Source organism: Topomyia yanbarensis, chromosome 3, assembly GCF_030247195.1.
Source record: "Topomyia yanbarensis strain Yona2022 chromosome 3, ASM3024719v1, whole genome shotgun sequence".
In the NCBI taxonomy this organism is placed as follows: domain Eukaryota; kingdom Metazoa; phylum Arthropoda; class Insecta; order Diptera; family Culicidae; genus Topomyia; species Topomyia yanbarensis.
Window position 1 is genome coordinate 417213505 of NC_080672.1, and position 20412 is coordinate 417233916.

General features: G+C 38.8%; 1 protein-coding gene across 1 annotated transcript in view; it reads right to left on the bottom strand.

The window, feature by feature from the left end:
* Positions 1-20412, bottom strand: part of LOC131694303 (E3 ubiquitin-protein ligase AMFR-like) — a 139989-nt gene that overhangs the window by 28422 nt on the left and 91155 nt on the right. Inside the window, exon 7 of the mRNA XM_058982927.1 lies at positions 6496-6586. Coding sequence (XP_058838910.1) covers positions 6496-6586 — 91 coding nt within the window. The remainder of the gene's footprint in view (positions 1-6495; positions 6587-20412) is intronic.

Sequence of the window (20412 nt, forward strand, 5' to 3'; positions counted from 1 at the left end):
TTCCCTCCTGTGGACTTGCGGACGGTCTGTTTGGTACGGGTCATGGCAGGAAAATTTCTTCTCTATTGCTGCTGTTGCTGGCTGATAGTACAACGGCGGTCAAAGAAATTATGAGAAAAACAGATTCGCACGAATACGCACTACTATCGCTCTCTCACTTGTTTTCGTGCCATGTGCCTTTCCATTTCTTTCTGCTACTAATAGGTACTAGCATAACCAAAACGTATGTGCGTCTTTCCCCGATCATCAATTGGTGGTACCACACTTGCATTTTCAACCTTTCATCAATAACATTTCAACATTTTTTAACATTTTTAACGAATGTTGTAGATTTGAAAAGAAGAAAAATAGTTAGCGAAGGAAAAGATTTTAAAACTTTTGTTTTTTAATTATATTTATCATAACGAATGATTTGAAAATTTCCCATTCAAAGATAATTCTGTTGAATATCATTAGATTTGAATTAACGCCCCGAAGTCTAGTTATGACATCCGGTTATGTCACAGACATTACCTACCAAAATCACATCTAGGAAGACAACTAAGCCCGGAAATAGTAAGTCTTTTGTTTAATTTTGGACCACTATATAATGAAGGAATTAGTTAGTCACGGTTTTTTGTCTAGGATCACACCTAGATGTTTCTGTGTTAGAGTTTAACGAATCAACGTTAGTATCCTACTATTGGGAAACAGTAAAACGGCCAACTTCACAGGATTCAGTTCGAATCCCTCTTTGAAACAGCAGGTCATAGTAAATGTCAGGACTAAAAGAAACCAATCACTCAGATACAGATTCACATTTCCTACACACAATTAGGAAGATCGCTCACTGTTCAATCAGGAATCAGTAGCATCTGGCTCAAATGGTACGTTCCCCTTTGGGTTATTTGTGCCTTGCCAAGAATCGTCTTTTCATCATTTCCTGACGAGAAAGATTGGGGAAGTGGTAAGGTTAGGGGTAAGGATTATAACGACACAGAACAATTGACACAGAGCATTCTGCACCCCCAGAGGGATGCTGAACGATCTGCAGGTGCTACAGTAGTAGGAATTAAAATTTCAACCCCCGGAGGGATTTAGAATTTTTATTTAAGCAGTGAGCGGATATATCAACACCCCCGAGGGGATAATGAGTTAAAAGAACGACAACACCCCCGAAGAGATATTGTCATTCAAATACGGCTAAATTATAGCTCTTTACCACACTGGGTTAGGAACAATAGCATATCCTTCAGTTTCAGCTCTCTGTACATAGGTTCATCTATGTATGGAGAACCAAAAATCCGGATACTTAATTGCATTACTATAGGGCAGTTGCCTATCAAATGATATGATGTTCCGTAATCGGATTCACAAAGATCACATGAGTATTACTCAGCGTGCTGAATAGTAGCCATGTGATAATTGAGTTTGCAATGTTCAGTCAGTGCCCTGACTAGAATACTGCAGTTGCGCTTGGAAAAGTGCAACAAATTATTAGACATTTTCGGGTTCACATCCGGCAGAAAAGTTTTCCTTTGAACGCAAGTTTGCAAGCTACGCCAATGGTTGGCATGCTCGGATGCAAGCCAAGAGCAAAGCTTGTGCTTTATCCAACTTATCGAAAGAGATAAAACTGGTTCAGGATTAACGAAGTCAGTCGCAGCGCTCGCTCTAGCCAATTCGTCCGCCCATTCAATTGCAGTAATACCGGAATGACTGGATACCCATACAAGGTAGATAGTTCTTCGACTTGGGTTCGACATGTGAATACTAATTTCTACCCCAAATCTGTCGAACTAAGTGCTTTCAGGGTAGCCTGACTGTCAGAGCAAAAATAGATTATTTTACCGTAACTTTCCTGTTGATGTGCCGATTGTACGCCACACATAATCGCAAAGACTTCTGCTTGAAGTACGGTACAGTATCTACCAAGCGAATGAGATTGGTTTAATCTCATTTCACGACAATAGACACCAGAACCGGCTCGGCCCTCCAACATCCGTCAGTATAACAAACTACGTATTCTTCAAGTTGTCGCTCCATCCAGCCAGACAGCCATTCCTCGCGTGGAGGAATTCTCACATTGTAAGTTTTAAAACAAAAAACTACGTGTGAGTGTAAGGTCACTGGGAGCAAGTGTATACTCATCCTAAGTAACCATTTGGGGCCACAGTCTTGTGTGGCTAGTTGCACCATCTATTGGGTTACTGTTCCACAGCCCAGCAACCTTAAGACGGTATGCTTCTTGTTTCAGAAACAAATGTGGCGGTTTTATGTTCAAGAGTAGAGCAACAGTAGGTGTTGTCGAGAACGCACTAGTCATCTGAAGATAGTTTGATTTTAATTGAATTGTCATGACTTCTCCCTTCTGCCACCATATGCCAGTATTGGTCTAATAATTTTTGTGTAGATCCATTGATTGTACATGGGTTTGGGTCCCCGAGATTTGCAGAAAGCACGGACACATTGGTTGAAGACCATGCAAGCTTTCTAGATTCTGAAATCGATGTGAGATGTAACTGAGAGTCCACCATGAAAACAGCATTGCTCAACTACACATAAGGCTTGTTGCATCAAATCAAAAAAGTGTGTTAATGCAAATACCATTGATCATATGTCGGAAACCCAACCTCATTAAGTTTCCTCAACAAGCCGTCGGTGACAAGGTTCCATAGAAGTGGTGACAGCACACCACCTTGAGGACATCCGCAGACACTCAGTTTCCTTATCTCTACTTGTCTTAACGATGAGCACAGATGTCGATTGCTAAGCATTGTGTCTATCCAGCTCGTGATATATGCAGCTACTCCAAGACCTAGTGCTGCTTCCAAAATGGATTCGAAAGGTACGTTGTCAAAAGCAGCTTCAATGTCAAGAAAAATTCCTCAACTTGATTGCTTTTGCGAAAATGCTTTTTCAATGCTGTAGACAACATTGTGTAACAGGGCGGTAGTAGACTTTCCCCGCAGCTATTAATGTTACATTGCATGCAGCGGGTGCTCGCTCAAGCTAACATCCCGAATGTAGTGGTCGATTAAACGTTCCACTAATTTGAGAAGGACGGAAGTCAGACTGATCGGTTTAAAGCTCTTTGCCTACTCATAAGTAACGCGGCCAACTTTGGGAATGAATTTTACAGTTATTTACAGTCACGCTAATGGAATGTATCATGTGTGGGGAGTGAGCGTAGCGTATTGGTAAATCGATTGCCTTGTACGCAGCGCACCTGGGTTCAAGTCCCGACCCCGCACATAGGGTTAGAAATTTTTCCTAAGAGATTTTTCTAACCCGAAGAGGCGAATGACCTTAAGGTTAAAACCTCTATAATTGAAATAAAAAAAAAGAATGTATCATGTTGCAATACTACAAGTATGAACTTTTTTCAAAATATGCTTCATATACTCTTTGAAGTAGAACTATTAGATCTTGTCCCGGAGACTTCCACGAAACAAAACTTTTGATCGCCCATTTGATCGATTCGGTTGTCACAATTGTACGAGCAAATGCCCACGAATCAGAACTATCTAAAAAGAACTTAGGGGTAGCCGTCAGTGATGGCTCCGTACAGCCTGGAAAGTGTGTCAAAAAGAAAGTTGAGAACTAGATCTTCGTCAGAGAAGTATTCACCATCAGCAATTCTCTTGATTTCGAAAGTAACTTATTTAATCTACTAGTTTCGTTGAAACTTGAAACATATGTGTAGAGGTTTTTCCAACCACTTCGCTCAGAGAATCGAAGGGAATTTCTGTATGCTTTGCGAGCCAACTTAAATACCTCCGACCCTTCCCTGTGTCTGCAATTCCAAGCACTACTACATAATTTTTCGAGTCAAACAAGTTCGGTATTCTATCATGGGATTCCCCCATAACACAAAGCAGACAACCCTTTCGGTATGCTGCTACTATGAGTGAGTTTGTTTTATCCACGACCTCATTCAAGTCACTTGGAGATTCAATCATTGGAAGATACCCATGAAACCTAGTCGCCAAGCTCTCTACGTAGAGATCCCAGTTCGTAGATTTGGGATGACGATATGAGACGATATATAGCGAGACTGATCAAAGATGATGTACAAATTTTAAACGATTTACTATATTGCGTATATGCAGATTTGTACTACTTAAGTATTCCATCAATTCGGTGCCTCTCAAATTGATATCTGAGCAGTCCCAAATTATGTGATGGGCTTTTGCATAACCGACGATTATGAAGGGAAACTACAACTACATTTCTGCTACAGTATGATACAACCCTTTTGAAATAATCAGAAGGTGATGGTTCATTATGCGGCAAATATGCCGAACAATAGACTTATTTCTTGTTTGCGTCATCAACATTCATATTGACGGTGACAGCACAAATATCGCGAATTGTGAAGTCGGATATAAGAAATGCGTCAATTCGCAAGTATACATATACGAGGCATTTCATGTGGATTTGTCATGTCAGTTTTGTTGAAAACAATGAAGACAGGGTTAAGTAGCTTTCCATAGAAGTTTTCTTTCTGGAAATACGGTTCTTCAACCAAAGCTATGGATGCGAACGACCATAACCTCTAAAAACAAAAACAAAAAAAATAGTTTTGTCTCAGCGGAACCCGCAGCACAGCAATTCGGATCGGGTTAATTGTGATCAACATAATGGTGCCTGATGATGGTCATAACATAGCATCGGCGCTTACTGTAAACGGCTCTTCGATGTTGCCCGCAAGAGCACCAAACTAAGAGCAACTGCTCCTGGGGAAGATGGTATAGGCCCTTGTGTGTGGGTTCCAGTGGTAGTCACATGTGGCGGCGGTTAACCAAATCCAATTAACTGGTCAATACCAATCCCGTGTCATCTGGTTGGCCGTGATCCCGGTGGGTAGAATGGAAGAATGGTCGGCAGTTGATGTGGTCAAACAGCCGCTGGAAGGTCATCGAGAATACCCAGTACATTTCCAGGTATGGGAAAGCTGGGTTTATTTGTTTTTTTTTTTCATCGGGTTCCTTTGGGTGATTTCCCGATCAATTTTTTCGAAGTTTCGGTGTGATGGTGGCTGATGGGAAATCCATCCGGTTCTCGGGTTGAAATTAAAAGGATTGTCTCGTATAGTTTAGACTGCGTTGCAGAGGTGGGCGTCTGGGAGGAAGTTAATTATGCTTTATGGAAAACAAAATGACTGGGTCGTTGGATAATACATCTCGAATGGAGCCGTCGTGCTAGTTCTATACATTCATAGATCGGGTTCTATCGATAATCTCCCGTTGCAGGTTTGGTAGACCGGAGGAGTTACTCCAGGTGGCAGTTGGGTTACTCGCGTGTGCCCGACTCTGAGCATCAGTAACAGGACACGTTCTTCGGAGCGAAAATATTGGTTGGTCCATCTTCCGATGTTCCCCTTGATCATTGTACAGTAGCCCTTACTGGACTGCCATTGTAGGGCAAAGTTTAGAGTAGATATGTCTGCTGCAGGTACCTCTATACAGGACAGGAGACAGTTAGCCCAAGGCAAGCTAAGCGAAAGGCTTCTTCGTTATCGGTAATACCACTGTGTCCGTGAATCCAGTAGAGTGTTGGAAATGGGTCTTGCACGAAATCAATTGCTTGAACATAGGGATGTCACGAATACCCTTTCTCTAGTGCCGTGAGCACGTCTAGCGAATCGGACAAGATAACTACTTGGATGTCGATGGGTTTTTAGCAGCTGCAAGGAGTAAGGCGGCTGCTTCGGTTGAAAATACTGAGGAATTTGGTGAAGGCGGTGGGAATTATTAATGTCGGATTTGGGGACTCCGAAACCGACGCGATCGTCCTGTTTGGACACATCAGTGGAAGCCGATATGTATACATCTTCTTAAAACCATCCACATCTAAATATGATTGTGTGTCTTTTCTCTCATTCTCGAACGTGCCCTGTGTCACCTATTCCGAACACCATCGATGGCTTGAAACGAGCTCAAGGTGGAATAATATAGATCCATCGTATAACCCAAACAGCATGAATCCTACATCGACATTATCCGCGAAACTTGGCGTGTTGCCGATCCGCATCAGAGCCCTACTACGAAATCGTCTGGAAATCTTAAGTTGACGATATGATGACAATCTGGAGGTTTTATCCCTTTTAAAGGATTTTCTTACATGATAGAGGAGGCCCACCCGACTTCTCAAATCATGATGTCTTGACTGTCCGCGGCTGTAATTAGTGAACAAAATCAACATTCCATAATGTAGGCGGAATATTTTTCTAGCGCACCGCAAGGAATATCATATCATCAGAAGCAATATACCAAAATTGGGACGGCCAACGATCGGGAAATAGCAACCATCTATTTTAAATTGCGATTGACGATCCTATAAATATTTATTCACTTACTGGATCGAATCGACAATTGCCATTATCGTTGTTTATTGAAAAAGTTTCAAAAGTAAAATTGACTAGAAGCTATCTTCCCACTGGAATTCAATCCAATTAACTTCCACCAGTGAACGGTAACTGTACGAAACAAAACAAAAAAGAAGGATACTCACACTCATGGGTAATTCCTCCCTGGCGCATATCGTAAAGGAACATCGCGTACCGAATCAGAACGTGCAGAGTCCGTATCGACAGCAAAACGCACTGAAATAGAAAACAAAATGACAACATTTTAAAAATATTATTTAATTAAACACTACCAGTAGTAGGATTGTATAGTATCGGTGCTCAAACGACCGGCAAAGTGACACCGACCGAGCACTTGACCGACCGATGACTAACTTAGTGACAAACCGCCGCCGCCGCACCGGCGAATGGCGGCGGGTGAACTTCTAACCAGAGTTAAAAATATTCAAATTCATTGAATGAAAATTGATCATATTCAGCCGCATTCATTTTCAATATTCAGTGACGCTGCTGAAAACGTCAAACGAACAAACCGCCCATTCATCCATGCAGATTTTCATTCGTCTCCGATTATTACACGAAGCGACCGTGCAGCAACGAATCAAATGCATCAAAGTAGGCCCTGGCACAATGTAAGCGATGATGATTGTTGTTTCATATGCTTTACCGGCATTTGAAAACATTTTTCAAGATAATTAGTAAAATGAATATATTGTACGATATTCAACTGAATGAATAAGGATGGATATTTGAGTGAATATTTTTTCCATTCACCGCGAGTCGCGTCAGGTTCATTTTCAGCCGTCAAAAAAGAGCTTCGATTATTTTTAACTCTGCTTCTAACCCAGCAAACGTGGTCGGTCGCGCGCCCTCAGTCAAGTGCAAGGTAGTGAGAAATATGTAACACCAACTGGTCAATGAAAGTCGAATGTATCTATTGAATAATGCATTGGGTGAGTTATTTTTCGCCGCACCGTACATCGTGGTGTCTTTGTGTTTGTTCGAAAATTTCTAAAGAAGATATATTTTTAATTGATATAGTATAATTATGAAACTACCAAAAAATTTAAACCAAAAATAATTATTTCTAGAAGTCGATGAGATTAAGAAAATAATGAAAGAACCTTCAAACGAACAGTTACAGGCCATTCGACGGTAATAATGAATATTCTACCGGTATAGTGACGCTTAGGTGGAATGAGCAATTGGTTCAAATCAATGCCGATAAAAACTACACGATGGAGACTGAAAGGTGAACTAGGTTAATTTGCATTTTTGCTTGCAAATATGCAATAGTGATAGCTGATTTGTGTTATTAAGTATTGGCACAATGAGAAAGGTGCGACATACCTCACGTAACCATTCTCCACCCACGGGTAATAGTGAAACTGATTTGCATTTACAAATCACTGAGAATTTTATCGTAGCTATGCGGTGTAATCTTATCCCACGTTTACTGTCACCTTGAACCACTAACTTAAAAGAACGGGTTGGTGGGAAATACGGGGTAGCGAACCAAACACGTGTTTCTAATTAGTCAATCATGTTCGATCTAGCACACTGCAATACACCTCCGTGACAGCTTTAAGTCATACGAGTGACAGTAAATCCGGAAATAGTTTTTTTTTATCGCTCGAGGTTGTTAAAATTTTATTAAACTACGTTGTCGTAACAAAAGCATTAATTTCATATAATATAAAGTTTTAACTGGTTTATTTCTACAATGCATGTCATAAATTATTTAAATGAATTCCTTATTTTAATTATTTTAAAGTTTACTTATGAAATGGCAGAATCCGGACATTTTATTTTAGAGCAGCACCTCTAATTTATTTCTCGTCTCCCATCTAACAGAAACCGCTGTAAAACATTCTAAATCCAACCACTAGATGCGCTGCTAAATTAAGTGTCCTGATTCTAAGTGAAGCAGGCTTTATCTATGGTATTAGCTGGTAGCTGATTTGAAAGAGTGTGACTTTCAATATAAAATCTTAGTACGAGAATTATTTGATAAAGCTGAGCAGATACAGAGATGGCGAAGACACCAGCTTTCTAGCGCTACAGATTTGACTGATAAGTTGCATTGGACGACGGTAAGGAGGATAATTTACTGATAAGTCAGTCGTCATATGTTCGATCCGCATCCAGGAAGGATTCTTAGACGTAACATTGTCCCTGGTATTTTTCTGTTAACATAGTTTTCATGATGCATAATAACAAGGAAAATTAGGTTTCTGCTTAAATAACGCTACCAAGGGGCCGTTCATAAACGATGTCGAATATTAACAGTTAGGGTGGAGCGTAATACAACATGATTTGGCGGAATCAATACTGAAAATGAATTTGAGACGTACTAGTTGAGCGGAAGTAATTAATATTGACAATAAGTTGTAATGTGCTTGAAGGGGAAAGGTATTTGATTATTTCCTTTTTCTGCGAGACATTGTTTATGGATGGCCCCCAAACGAACAATATTCCATAACGAATATCACGTAACATCGATGTCAGAGCAGTGGGATCAAGGCCAAGTTCCCTCCGGTTCGTGCTAAACTGAGAAGCAACATCTATTTAGGCACCGAGGACAGACGTCTAGCGCAAACGTAAAAGTTGAGAAAAAAATTTACGGTGCCTTCAAATAAAATTGTGATGGTTCTACCGTTGTTCCATTTAGTGCGTGAGTTTTACTGAATTGACAGTGGACTACACAATTGATGCCCAAGTGACTATCACAATTATACTGGATTATGCCAGTATGATGACCGTAGTGGTCTAGCGGAGATTAGTTCAAATAGCAAAACAAGTATTTTAAACTTGTTTGTTTGACACCGGGGTGTCTGTTCTCAGTTATTTAGCTGTAACATATTAATATTCCTAATTGAATCGAATAAGCAGATAGTATAGCCGAAGGGAGAGGCATTTAACAAGGTTAGGAAAACTAGGAGTGAGGACGAGAGGACGCCTGATGAGGAGGATCACACCTAACAATATCCACTATATTAAACAAGCATAGTGGTGTTACAACAGAATAATTCAACCTGATGCAACAATCATTTAAGCAATCATTAATACACACTAGAACAGAAAGAATAACTGGTAGTTACGGTTGACAGCGCTCTCTGATTCACTAATAGTCGATTGATCCGCATCAGACCTATGGGACGCAAGAGTAGATCAGGAAGAAGACAGAAGCGAAATCAATGCGAAGTTTTAATTGCATCACTGACGACTTAGCATGCGTTGTTAGGAGCAGGATACCAAACAAAACTCTTAATTTCAGGAACTGTACGAGATGGCGCTGGGCCTGTGGCCTTCGACTGGCATGGTCCATTCTCATTGGGTCGGAAGTCTTCTTGGCTGGTTTTGATAGATGTGTGCTTCTATTTGCAAGTTGATCAGTTCGCTTGGGTGGGGAACATGTGGATCCTACTAGTTGTCGACTCTTTTGACCGTGGGCATGAGGCTAGTTCAGGAAAGGAGTGCAGGAATGGCACCTAAGAGATAGTTAATTATAGTTCTACACCTTTTTCTCACGATTATTTAACTCGACCAAGCACACCGGCTCTCAGAAATGATAAGCAGCCCTTTCGGGTCAGAGTCGACTGTTCGAATCAAATCTGGCGGACAATCGGTTCGAGCAAACTTTGTGGGGAATACTGGATAAATAATTCTTATGTCCTTTATGGACAGATTCTTTTTGTGAAAACCTAAAATGCCTTCACTCTTCTAGCTACTCAGGATAATAATAATAGCAAAAAATTGAGGGTTTGCCTGGCACATAATGTAATGAATAGGGGAAAGTGGTCGGTTGACGGCACCCCTATGTAGCTTTTGACAAAAACCAAACATGGACATTCTGATAAATATTATTTGTGTGATATATTAGCGCGATCTTTTTGTGAAAAGTGGCAGCACTGCCGAATCGCTCGGACGCGTCTTTCTGTTCGTGCAATTCCAATAGTATATAATGCGGTTGATGGAAAATCGAAGTCAATCATTCACATAGTCATTTCTTCTATAGAGTTACTTGTTAAATGGTGTGAATAGCGTGAAAATAGAGATTTTATGTAATGATTCACATTCTGATAACTTTGCAATGAATGCGCGTGAATCTAGCCACAAAAAATACACCCGCTCGTTTAGCGTAGCGCCATCTATAAATGACTAGTTGATGCAACGATTTCACTGATGTTTGAGGAGAATTCTTGCACCCCAGTTAATTGAGAGCAGGTGAAATTGTTTAACGTTATGTTTTAAATGTTTATATATTTTATCCAAATAATTGTCTTATTGTAAATACGGGATAAACGAGGTAAGTTCCATCCATTTTGCACTGATATGTTGTTGAATAAGCTCCTCATATATTAACTGCCCTACTAACACAAACTCCTATTCCTGAAACATCTATGAGAGTAGTATGGGTTCCCTGCACTTTCGCAAGTAGATGTTGAACTAACATTCCTTCCCTTCCTCGACGATTGTAAGGAAGTGGCCAGGTGTACACTGTGATGCTTGTTCCACTATGGAGAAAAAGCGTTAATCCCAAATGTTTTTTTTTGCGACACGATATAGTGGATATCTTGGTAAATGTTAGCTGATCACTGTACAGCCATCCACGATTTGTGCAATCGTATATGCTATGCTATGCTATATATTAGCGCGATGTTTTTGTGCCGATTGCTGAAGCAAACAGACTCGAATGTTCTATTCTACAACCAACATATTTTTTGAACAAGTGAAACTCTACTTAAGTTTTTTTTCAATAAGGCCCTTAGCTTTCCATTGGTATGCTTATTCCTATATATTATTCAATTGGAGTAATGTTGTGAGCCAAAAACAAAAGTGTGCCGACAACCGAACACATTCCCCTACTTATATTGACTAGAACAGGGATAATCGAATTCTGTTATAAGATAGAGATGAAATAGCACAGTTGTAAGAAAAAGTATTTGGGAGTAAAGACTAATACTGCTAGTAAGTTTACCGTATCAATTAATAGTCGATTGATTCGCTTCAGACCTGGGAGACAAAAAGGATATTAGGAAGAGACAGAAGTGATATGATGTAGACTCCCAGGTGATGCTAGCATAATTTTCCATAGGATTACACAGACTAGATGACACGACGCTACACGCTTTAAACTTGTGCCAATTAGTATGTATGTATGTATGAATGTAAGCCCGTATGTACGCCTGTATGCATGGATGTGTATAGGAGCAATGTATCCCTGAGCAACATGGAAGGACAGCCTCTGAGCCACCAAAACGCTCATGGGAAGCCGGGTGCGCGGTCATAGGTGTGACCATAAAGCACTGCACACACTGTCAAGTGCAACGGTGAGACGGTAGGTGTACAGTTAATGCGCATAGGTTGCAGAAATATGTTGTTGAGACAGCCCGATTGCACACTGATAAATAACAATAACAACATAGCTTGCATGATGCATAATAACAAGGAAAATTAGGTCTCTGTTCAAATAATGCTATATATCACAAACATCATTAACACAGCCACCTTTATAAATAATCATTATCTTAAGGAGTGTCTTTCGAGGAATCGCGGAGTTGACTTTCTGGAGGAAACGTTCCGAAGAAAGGCGGTAACACTTTGGTAGTAGAAGAAAGTTTATATTCTTATATATCAGGACAATCTATCTAAGGTATTCAAAGATATCATTATGAATAAATAGATTACGTAACTTCGGAAGTCTTTCATATGACAAGCTTCAAACCATGACATCGGTGTTTACCCAACATTTTCTTACCAATGTATCGGTAGAGATTAAACATTAAATTATTCGAGCCAAATGAGCTGACAAAGTCAATAAACCATTTATTAATCCAACACCCTACAACGAAGGTACAATGATAAAAAAACAAAAGTGATCGTGACTTCCAAATGATTGAACATAATTTTACACCTTTTAGGAGCAACGAACCAGCCATTGCCAACAGTGCCTCGAGGGAGTTTACAGTTTTACATCGATATCGCTTAGAAAAACTAGTCTGGTGTATATAGATTATAGATAAATTATTCAGTTGGATTCGACCTTAGATGTGAACAGATGATGTTTTTTTTTGGGAAATGATGTGAACCCTTCTTGTTGTTCACTGTTTCGATATTCGGTTTCCGTCCAACGTCTTCAGTATACGCTTGAATCTATGAAAAGTTTGTTGACATTTTAAAGTTGCTGGTTAGCTTCCCGACTAATTACTGTTTTCGGCTATCACACATGATGCGGCGTGACTGTTTCTGATCAGTAACGAATGTTCTTGTGATAACGGTAAGACTGAGTTATTCAACTGAATTTAAATTTTAGTGATGTTGAATGTTTGAATATCATTCCGTTGCGGAACTTGACCGTTCATTTTCGACAGATTTAGTGTATAAGACAATTGATGGACCACTAGGGTATTTTTCCTGGTCTGGAGCTCGAACATACGAAAAATATACTTATTTTCCCAGCATCTAGCTCTCGGAACTGCCAAACTACAACAAATATTTAAATATATCTGATTATAAATTTATTTACCGTTAACTGACTGCCGATATCGTGGACTCTAAATTTAAAACTTTATCTGTTCGAACTCAAACCGGAAATTGATGTTCTTAGCGATGGCTAACTTATGTATTTACGCATCCATTCGTAGAACCGAGCGAACAGGAATTGATTTACTGAAGAAGCGATTGTTCATTATAATTTCATCGCTTCGAATTCAGTCGATCGCTAAATACCAGAATAATTCAGAAATGGCAAATCTTTTTTGAAATGCAAAGTTCTTCGTTCGATTTTTGTTCAACGTGCGATTACTAATTACGACCTCGAAGCTGTCAAATTAAAGTGCTTTTGGAGTTGACTGACTGACAGAGTAAAATTAAATTCTTTTGCCTTAATGAAGTGCCAGTTGTACACCACACAGAATCGCGAAGGTTTCGAAAGTGAATTAAAGAGAGAACTCTGTGTAATCTATTCGCTCCATATAGCCAGAAAAAAGCGAGGGTTTGAATGGGACACGTAAAGAAGAATATATTTATTGAAAGTAACCATTCGGGGCCACACTCGTATGTTACTAGTTACTAGTTTGTTTAGGTTTATAAGGACATAAAGCAATTTAAATTGAAAATCTATTCGACTTTTTTAAACAAGAATTCTGCGCTGCACTTTCCACACCAAATACGTATTATAGAGACGAGACGCTTTACAGACTGACCAAGAAGTTGTTCATTTTATGATATATTTTTCAGCAAAAAAAAATTGAACTCTTCAACTATGTAAATTTACCTAAATTTCAAATAGAGTTGTCTGTTTCCGTTTGATAAAAATCGCAAAACTCATTATTAAGAAACTAATCGACCTAATTAAACAATATGTTAAAAATCTAGAAGCTGCAAAACACGAAGAACTTCTGATAACAATGTTTCGTGTTCCACTCGTCGGTAGCTGACACCGACTTGCTGCCAGTTAGGCAATATACCCGAACTAATACCACAATTGGCGCCAGTTGAACACTAAATCCAAACACGAAACATTCAAATCTAACTTTTCTAAGTTAGGAATTTTGCCCTCATGCGCAAATCTGTTTTCCCATATTTTTCCTTTGGAAAAAAAATGTTGCATAATTTTGAGAGCGCTTCTCGTTGGATACTGCTAACGGGGAGCGTTCCTCCTGGGAACTAACGAGCAAATCGCCGGCGGTAAAATGCTTGTGGCTTCTACGACGTTCAAACGTAAACTGGAGAATTTTTGCTATAGATAGTTAGTTTTAACTGTCTTAAAGATGCTATATCGTCAAATGGGAAGTGCTAATAATAAAATAAAATTTATGCTCAGTAGTTGAACAGTAGAGCACTAAGCAAATTACAGCTAATGGCTATAATGTCCGGAATATAACGTAGGACAATGATTTTGTGTGAAAGTTTTCCGAATAACCTTAAAAAATCCTGACTAAAACATGCTACTTTTACTGTTGATTCGCCAAATTTATTTTCGAATAACTGAACTAGTCTTCACTCCCAAACTCTTATTGACAGATATTCGTATACAGTTTATACGGAGAAAAAATGTAATAAAATTGTTTTACTGAATTGATTAGTCCAAAAAAAATTTACTAATCCCGGTGAATCAAACTTAATGTGTAAATTTACCGTTCAAAAGAGATCCAATCTTAGATTAATATTACATTTGCTGCTTCGCAGTTCTAGAATATTCGGAATCGGGTTCGGAGAGAATGAAATATGACCATCTCTACTGAAGACTAACATGAAAATATACTTCTGATATGTTGGTAGTAATATACTGCCGTTATAAGCTTAATTGCCCCATGTTCTATGGAATTCCCTATATACATGGGACAATTATGCTTATAACGGCAGTATAATGAATGATTTTTTTGATTTGGTATAAATAATAAATATCAGGTACCAACCATAAAACACAATACGTAAAAATGGCTCCATTTGGATTTTTTAGTGACGACACATCACGATATGTTCTAACTTACTCCTCCTCCTTCATATGACAGTTTTTAATTTATAATTGTTTTCTTCGAAGTTCTAAATTTTTTAAGCTAAGTTCTAATTTTGATTCAAAACATTAACGCATATAAATTTCTTGAATATTATAGTACATTAGGTCGTGAAATAAAAAAGTTATTGATTTGACCGTATTTTTTTTCATTTAAGTATGATTTCTTAACACAGCTCACGCTAAAACCAACTAGAACGGTAGAGGTTTTCATTTAAAAAAGGGGGTAGAGCGTTCCACTGTTGAATGGATTACTGAAATGTTGTATTACCGGACACAGCATTGAAAGCGTCGTTGGGAGGCGTGGCTATAACCATGAGAACCACTAGAGACTGTCCTCAAGGAGGAATGCTCTCACCTCTTCTGTGGCCCTCGGTAGTATACGAATCACGTGACATGGCAATGGTGTAAAAGGGAGGGTTTTGCATTAATGACGCACTGGCTTTACACTTCAGTTATCAGAACCATGGTTGCATATTAGACTGGTTCAATGTTTGACTTTTAGCTCCACCAGGCTTTACTGATTCCTTTTACAGCCCTTAGTAATTGTGCAAATTTTGGTACCGATCGGTTGTGTCTACGAACCCTCCAAAAATTCCAAAGTTTTGTATGGAAATTAGTATGGAAAATCGGTTAAAATTAAAAAAAAAAATTCTCAAAAAATCACCTCATAAATCAATTCATGAGAACACTATATATTTCTAAAGGTATTCTTCTACTGAACATATTCGTGAAACATTGTAAGTTTCTGAAAATTCGCTGAGAAAAGTTATTAACTAAAGAAGCAGCATGGCTTCAAAACAAGTGGATTTTATTATTAATCATAGCAACCCTGTTTGAATAACTGCATCTGCCATACGGGAGCGGTGGGTGGTAAGCCTAGTTTACACTTGTATAACGATAGAGCTATTCAAACAGGGTTGCTATGATTAATAATAAAATCCACTTGTTTTGAAGTCATGCTGCTTCTTAAGTTAATAACTTTTCTCAGCGAATTTTCACAAACTTACAATGTTCCACGAAATTGTTCAGTAGAAGAATACCTTTAGAAATATATAGCGTTCTCATGAATTGATTTATGAGGTGATTTTTTAAGAATTTATTTTTAATTTTAACCGATTTTCCAGCACCGAACGGCACCAAAAACCACTGGAAAAGTCTTTCACGCCGGTTTCACGCTGAATTTCCTACCTTTCACACCCAATCATAACTGTACTACCCCAGTTAACCGAATGCACAGGTTTCTTCACTCAAACCTGTCGTGATTCCATGGACTAAACTTCTTCGCTGGCCCGATTTGTTAACAAACTCGCGGTTAATGCAATGGAATTGGGAATTATGCCGAACAATTAAAACAAAGCATCTGTTCTGGGTAGTATGCACGTATGAAAATGATACCGGGTTTAGATGTGAACGTTCCGCGTGTGTATTTGCTACTACTGATGATAGGTATAATTTGGTACTTTATAATTATCGGTTCTTCTCTCTTCTCCCTTATTAGAGATCAAATAGACTAGGTGAGTTTAGTGGTTTAGGTTACTGATCAAACTGGGATACCTTTCATATTTCACAAGCACACACGATAAACCGTGAATAAAATACTATGAATCAAGAACCAGTTCGGAGTGATTTATAGCCGTAGTGACGAAAATTCAGACATAGCGTATGCAACTGAAAATGAAAATTTCCGGATAATACCTGGTGGCTATTTGGAAACAGCCTTTGTTGTTTGGTTGTATGACCGACGGCTCAGCGAAAATGTATTTGTTGATTAACCGATAAAACCTACTTTTGGCGGGTACTTAGGCCCGCATGATAGTATTGGATAATAGGAAGGTATCTCCGACGACCGACATCCCCTCAGACTTAGGGGAGATTGATTGGGATATTTCTCCAATGGCACAAATAATGCCACTGGATGGATCAAAGATAAACATCATCGATATATGCGTAATCTAACTAAATAACACGAAGAAGTATCTTATCTACGTATCCGCCCAGGAAGTAGTGATTGATGGTGTAGTCTCCATAAGGGGGCCTTAATTGCGAAGTATGGGGTTAGCTCCTTCAAGAATCCTTTACTTCGGTCAACGAAAATACTGGTTTGCAAGCAATTGAATGGGTGCTTATACCTGTTCGCCCTTTTTGTGCCGCCAGCATGGTCTGTTGTCGTTGCAAACAATTGAACCCATTGTAGAAACAAGGCACGATGTTGAAAATGTGAAGAGAATCATGAAAAGTTTTGCTACTGTGATGAGAATCCGCCACGCCACCGACCACGACGTTTCTCTGTTCACTAAAGTGCGATGGTCTGACCATCCCATTGTGGGAACATGTTCTAATGTGCCTATAAATTTTCGAAAGAGCAATTTCCACATAGAACATCAAAAACCACAAGAGTTCCTACATTTCAGTCCCTATTTTTTCAGGTTTTACACATTGCATTTGCACTGCGATTAAAGGTCAGACGAAACGAGCACCCGCGCGAGCAACCGTGAACGGTCTCCCACTCCGTGGTGGGCAGAGATTGCTTAGATACGCAAAAAGGTCCTGTAAGAACTTTTTGAACGTCGGATCGCCCGATTTTTTTTTGCAAATATACACGACGCTATAAACTCAAATGAAAAAAAATGATGAAACATGAAAAAGCGATCATTGGCCTACATTGTGTGTGCTATTCCACCTTTGATCGAAATTCCATGTAGATCCACATTCCATCAATAGACGTTTTGCGATGATATGATAATACTGTATATAAACGCAATGACTGTACTTTAAATACACACTTTTTCTGGCCGCAAAGAAGCTCACGGTAAACATAGTAGTTCGTCAGGCGATAACAGCTATGCATCGCTTCTATGCTAATTATTATGATAGTAGTGGTGAGGGTAAAAGAGGTTCTGCTGCAAACATTCTCCCCATAAAACTGATTGTTTTAGATATACATATCTATAACCGACCATGCCTACCTCGCTACAGTTCCAAGGAGGCTGTCCATTCGATGAAGCACGGAAAGCACTCTTTGTATTTCCCTGGACAACCGTGAGACTTCCTGAGTACTTTATCTGAAAAATTATAGCAGATTACCTTAGTTTTAGTTCTCTCGTGTTGCTCCATTCCGAGTAATGAGAAGGCGGGCACTTAGGCTTTAAAATCGTAATGACAAGGCACTAGAAGTACAACTAAATGGTAGATCGCGTAGCTTCAACGAATTTTTCAGTATATCTTGTCAGAAGACGCTTGCTAATTTGCAAATTTCGTGGAACAATGGATGTTTAGGAGTCTCAAAGATAACAACAAACCTTCGTATAAAGGAAAGGTTGTGACTTCATTCGGGTCATATCTCTGGTCATGTGCAATCGTTATACGTTTAAAGCACACCTTCGGCGTATTGGGGTCGTGGAGAGCGGTCTCTGCGTTTGTGGTAACAATTACCGCAACATTAAGCATGTTATCTGGTCGTGCGTTTAGTGTTCTAGCGCCAGATCTCCATGAAACGAATCCCTTCGGCCTCGCTCCAGTCCGAGATTGCTGGCTGTATCTCCTATACATAATGTTAAACACGATACATATCCCAATTTAGTTATCTCTTCACTTTTGGTTGATATGCAAGCAGCTACCTGGAAATCTGGTTCCAATAGAGTCCCAAGCGGATCCATTGTTGTCCATCGTCCTTTCACTTTCTCTGCCATTAATGTCCATCGGCCTTTCACTTTCCGTAATACGGTCTCTGCTACTCTGATGTTGGGATCTGTCCCTCTAATGTATGTCTTATGCCTTCCTTATAAAAAAATGGTGTTCCCCTTTTAGGCATAAATAAGTTACGCATACGGAGGTTAGGCATAATATACGATAGGCATAATGGACGTTAGGCATAAATTATCATGTTGATATATAACTTCAAGGAAATGATTTTTGGCAGTGATGGATGGATTGTATAAACATTTTTTAAAGTTGTAGAATTACTCCCGAAGCTGATCGAACTCGATCAACTTTTTATTTTGCTGTATATACTTCGAATTTTTTTTACTTAGATAAGAGAAGCAGACCGTATGCCTGGCATGCGGAAACCCAGCGCAGTTAATTTCTCGACGTATATCCGATAAATTACACATGATTAGAGCAGGCTCAACACTCTTGTAAAAATAAATCTCATTTGTATTAAGGTAATACGAATAAGGAACTTTAATTAGTTCTTACATACATACATGGTGCAATTATTCAAGAAAAAAATTATATGCCCTGAAGAACAGCTCATGAAGGAAAGAATGATTCATTTGATTATTCATTCAACGAATATTGCTGTTATATTATTTATCGTTGATTTTATGATTATTTTCTTGAGGCCATCAAAAATAGAACTACGGAAACTGTCTGATACGAGGAAGAATTTTTCTTGTACTGTGACGACTTACCGAAACAAAAAAGGTATCTTTATAACATCTATAGCCTAATGCTGATACTGTTTCTGCATCAGCATTAGGCTATAGATGTTATGTTATTTGCAAGTTTCCGTAGATTGCAAAACATAAATTATTCATTGTTTTGTTTTATTTTTCAATATTTGGTAATACATCTAATAGGCTGGAAATGTGCTTGAATCAAAACTGTTCGCTTAAATGAAGAAAGTATACAGCTTATCCAGAAAAAATAGAAAAGAAAACTCTACACATGTAAGGGATAAATATCCCGCATGATATTTTTTATTTTGCAGTGGCTCGGTAAAATTATTCGAAGATATGGTAGCATAGCTTTTTTTTCTAACCCGAAAAACGAGTGTAAGTTTGAACTATAATAAAAATCTGTTTTAATCCACCTAATGGTGCAATTGTGCCTTTCTCATTTGTCCAAACTACGATTCCATGGCTGGTTATGTTCAATACAATGATGGAAATGTATATTACATATTCAGTATGATTTGCCCCTACATACAATGGATCGACAGCCACGAATTTGGAATCAAAAAGGAAGATCCGGGGGGTCCGGTTCCTGCCGAAAATTTTCGACTGGTTAAGAAATTTTAAACTAGTTGTAATTTTAAAGTAGCAACCCCTCACTGCATACTCCTACCTAAGCCTATATAAGTCAAAAAATTAGGGGTTAGGTTGACGATTTTTAGAGTGATTGCATAACCTATCTATATAGGAAAGGCAAAAATGTGCCAGTCAAAAAAGTCAATCTTCGTCAATTTTTTTTTCGGGATTACATATGATCTCAACGTTTCATTTTATCATTTGGCATCAACAATACAAATTCGATTTTGAAATTTTCTCCCCTTTGAGAATTTTTCATTTCAGTTTATATGGGAATTTGCTGTGTCGTCGCACTCCGGAAACGGAAGTCTAATCAATATAAAATTCAATGGCAGCCGATGGGAAGGTTATACAAATCGGTCCAGCCATCTCTAAGAAACAGAGGTGACATTGTTTTTCCACATACACAGATGCACACACATACATACAGCTGAGTACTACATCTTCGTCACATTTAGCTGTTCTAATCGAATTTACATGAAAGTCTTTCGATTTCAAAACTAATTTAT